Genomic DNA, 4,188 nt, shown 5'->3' on the forward strand with positions numbered 1-4,188 from the left:
CAGAAACTTACAAACACCGAAAACAGGGTTAACCTGACAAACCAACCAGCATCAGAATCTTACAAATACATGTCGTTAGTAATGTGCTCACCTTTCACATTGTTATTAATGTGCTCACCTTTCATGTCGTTAGTAATGTGCTCACCTTTCACGTCGTTAATTAATAAGTCATACGTGTGGTATAATACAACGTTAATAAGTCATACTTGTGATATAATACAACATTAATAAGTCATACGTGTGGTATAATACAACGTTAATAAGTCATACTTGTGATATAATACAACATTAATAAGTCATACATGTGGTATGATACAACATTACTAGATTATAAGTGTGGTACAACATTACTAGTTCACTGTGTCTACTGGTAGTATAACAGTTCCAACTGATGGACTATGGACTTCATCCACCAGCAACTGTGTCTACTGGTAGTATAACAGTTTCAACTGATGGACTTCATCCTCCACCAACAACGGCGTCTACTGGTAGTATAACAGTTCCAACTGATGGACTTAATCCTCCACCAACAACGGCGTCTCCTGGTAGTATAACAGTTCCAACTGATGGACTTCATCCTCCACCAACAACTGCGTCTCCTGGTAGTATAACAGTTCCAACTGATGGACTTCATCCTCAACCAACAACTGCGTCTACTGGTAGTATAACAGTTCCAACTGATGGACTTCATCCTCCACCAACAACTGCGTCTCCTGGTAGTATAACAGTTCCAACTGATGGACTTCATCTACCACCAGCAACTGCGTCTCCTGGTAGTATAACAGTTCCAACTGATGAACTTCCTCCTCCACCAGCAACTGTGTCTCCTGGTAGTATAACATGGTTGTATATCATGCGTGACAATGTCTATGGTTGGAGTTAAAGTTTCATGATCAGTAACAGTCAGGCTGTTCTGTAGAGACCTCCTCACTTGCCCTCAGGCTGTTCTGTAGAGACCTCCTCACTTGCCCTCAGGCTGTTCTGTAGAGACCTCCTCACTTGCCCTCAGGCTGTTCTGTAGAGACCTCTTCACTTACCCTCAGGCTGTTCTGTAGAGACCTCCTCACTTGCCCTCAGGCTGTTCTGTAGAGACCTCCTCACTTGCCCTCGGGAACATCAGATGATTATGACCTTCCTTTATCGGAGCCGAAGGTTTCGCTCATGTGTAGAACCTGATCAGTTATTCTAGAGGTCCCAGGATGCAATTCAACTTCATGAGGAAAATGTAGACAGGGTCCTTTGCATCATTGACAAGCGGACAATTTCCAGTGAGAGATTTCGCCTAAACCTTATTACATGCATGGAGTCAAACTACTGCCCTTGTGTCTAAGTTCGTCTGAAAAATGTAATTTTCAAGTTTTACTAAAATAATCCAACAATAAAATCAGGAAAACGCCACAAAAACAAATCCTGTGGCCACAGCACCACATTTTAACCTCACCGTTTACTTTGACAAGATATCAGACTGTCTAATAACCTTATAGATAAGGAAAGTAACCACAGATAACTGCATGAAAGGCGGCAAATGCACTGCAAAACAAAAAATGAAAGTTTGACTGGATTGAAAACAGAAACTAGATAGAATGTTTTATGAAGTAAAATCAGTTATTAATGAAAGTAAAACAGCAAATCACAACAGACGACGCCTGCGTTTCTACATTACAAAAAAGTGTTTAAAATCTCAGTCTTTCAGAATAGATTCCGTTCTAGATGTTAATCATTGGTTGAGACATGTCACATGATGAGAGCTACTAACGTGTGTAGACCTATATGTTAACTTGTGATATGTTTACAAAAACGTTACGTATTTATATCGACTAATGAATATTATAACGTATCTATATTGGAACACTTACTTCACCGTACTTCATTAAGATGACTCGTGCTGCACAGGAACAGGCAAAACATTAGTATTTAATGCTCGTCTATTACATGACATCCCTGGAATCAAATCTTTGCTTCATGTAATCTACCCAGCACTGGAATGAACTCTAGTTACGTCTAAAACCCGAATGAACTTTAGTTAAGTCCAGCACTCGAATGATTTCTAGTTAAGTCCAGCACTCGAATGATTTCTAGTTAAGTCCAGCACTCGAATGATTTCTAGTTAAGTCCAGCACTCGAATGAATCCCAGTCCTAGTCAGTAGCATTAATTAAATATTGCCTGTAAGATTTTGAAATGGTTAGAGTGTGTCCTGGTGATGGTGGAAGTCTGTATACCATAAAACAGATGTAACATGAGTCCAGCAACCCAGTATCTTTCTCTCCCAATAGCCGTTCCGCCTAATCACAGCTTTGGAGCACATTACCAACAACGTGAAATGTGAGCACATTACTGACAAAGTGAAAGGTGAGCACATCACTAACGACGTGAAAGGTGAGCACATTACTAACGACGTGAAAGGTGAGCACATTACTAACGACGTGAAAAGTGAGTACATTACTAACGACGTGAAAGGTGAGCACATTACTAACGACGTGAAAGGTGAGCACATTACTAACGACATGAAAGGTGAGCACATTACTGACAACGTGAAAGGTGAGCACATTACTAACGACGTGAAAGGTGAGCACATTATTAACGACGTGAAAGGTGAGCACATTACTAACGACGTGGAAGGTGAGCACATTACTAACGACGTGAAAGGTGAGCACATTACTAACGACGTGAAAGGTGAGCACATTATTAACGACGTGAAAGGTGAGCACAGTACTAACGACGTGAAAGGTGAGCACATTACTGACAACGTGAAAGGTGAGCACATTACGTTGTATTATACCACAAGTATGACTTATTAATGTTGTATTATACCACAAGTATGACTTATTAATGTTGTATTATACCACACGTATGACTTATTACCATTGTATTATACCACACATATGACATAATAACATCTTATGATACCACATGTACACCTTAGTAACAATAATGTAGCTGTTCATGACGTGGGTAGAAGAAAACCAGACAGTTTAGAAAATTGGAAACTGTCAGAAGTCATTGAGTTGAGGTTTTAATTGGTCGTATGATAACACGTGACTTTTCAAGAAATCCCAGTTCCTAAGAACGAAAAATATGCTGTAGCCTAAAGAAGAGGATAATTGGAATTCGTCGTTCCTTTTTAACTGTAGATCCGGGGTACGCTGCTAATTAATTTTCATTTTAATATTTGAAGAAAGCACTATTCAATATCACAATTTCAGGATTGGCAGCTGTGTCAGGAAACTCTCAATGTTTTAAAGTAAAAATACTAAAACTTCTAGAGAAAATAGGCTCATGATTGGTTGTTTCGGTTTGTTCTGAAGTTTTACTGACATGTGTCTTTTACTGATACCAATGGCTTGGATTGATTTTTCTAAGCGAAATGAACTTTTTATTATTTCACTACCAGTATACCGTTTCTACACAACAAGATGCTGTCGTTAGTAAGACAGTTTTTTAATTATTTTCTATAAAAATCGTAGAACGTGTTTTCACAACTTTTATAACATCTTTTTTTATTGCTTTAAATGATGTGGTTAGTGCAATCAAAATCTTTACTTGTCAATAGTCTGTTCCGGATATAAGCCCTACCGGGTTAATTATGATGTGGTGGTACAGTCGATACCTTTACTTGTCAATAGTCTCTTCCGGATACAAACCGTACCGGGTTAATTATGATATGGTTAGTGGAGTCAAAACCTTTACATGTCAATAGTCTGTTCCGGATACAAACCGTACTGGGTTAATTATGATGTGGTGGTACAGGCGATACCTTTACTTGTCAATAGTCTGTTCCGGATATAAACCGTACTGGGTTAATTATGATGTGGTGGTACAGTCGATACCTTTACTTGTCAATAGTCTGTTCCGGATACAAACCGTACCGGGTTAATTATGATATGGTTAGTGGAGTCAAAACCTTTACATGTCAATAGTCTGTTCCGGATACAAACCGTACTGGGTTAATTATGATGTGGTGGTACAGTCGATATCTTTACTTGTCAATAGTCTGTTCCGGATACAAACCGTACCGGGTTAATTATGATATGGTTAGTGGAGTCAAAACCTTTACATGTCAATAGTCTGTTCCGGATACAAACTGTACCGGGTTAATTATGATATGGTTAGTGCAGTCAAAACATTTGCTTGTCAATAGTCTGTTCCGGATACAAACTGTACCGGGTTAATTATGATATGGTTAGTG

The 4,188-nt window shown here is 38.9% G+C and overlaps 1 protein-coding gene across 1 annotated transcript; it reads left to right on the forward strand.

Moving 5' to 3' along the window:
* The first annotated feature begins 391 nt into the window (after positions 1-391).
* On the forward strand, positions 392-883 carry LOC106477174 (leucine-rich repeat extensin-like protein 5). The gene has a single exon (XM_013937765.1). It carries the CDS (start codon positions 392-394, stop codon positions 881-883), a length of 492 nt encoding a protein of 163 aa, XP_013793219.1.
* Positions 884-4,188: the final 3,305 nt, after the last annotated feature.

Source organism: Limulus polyphemus, unplaced genomic scaffold (assembly GCF_000517525.1).
Source record: "Limulus polyphemus unplaced genomic scaffold, Limulus_polyphemus-2.1.2 Scaffold13168, whole genome shotgun sequence".
Lineage (NCBI taxonomy): Eukaryota > Metazoa > Arthropoda > Merostomata > Xiphosura > Limulidae > Limulus > Limulus polyphemus.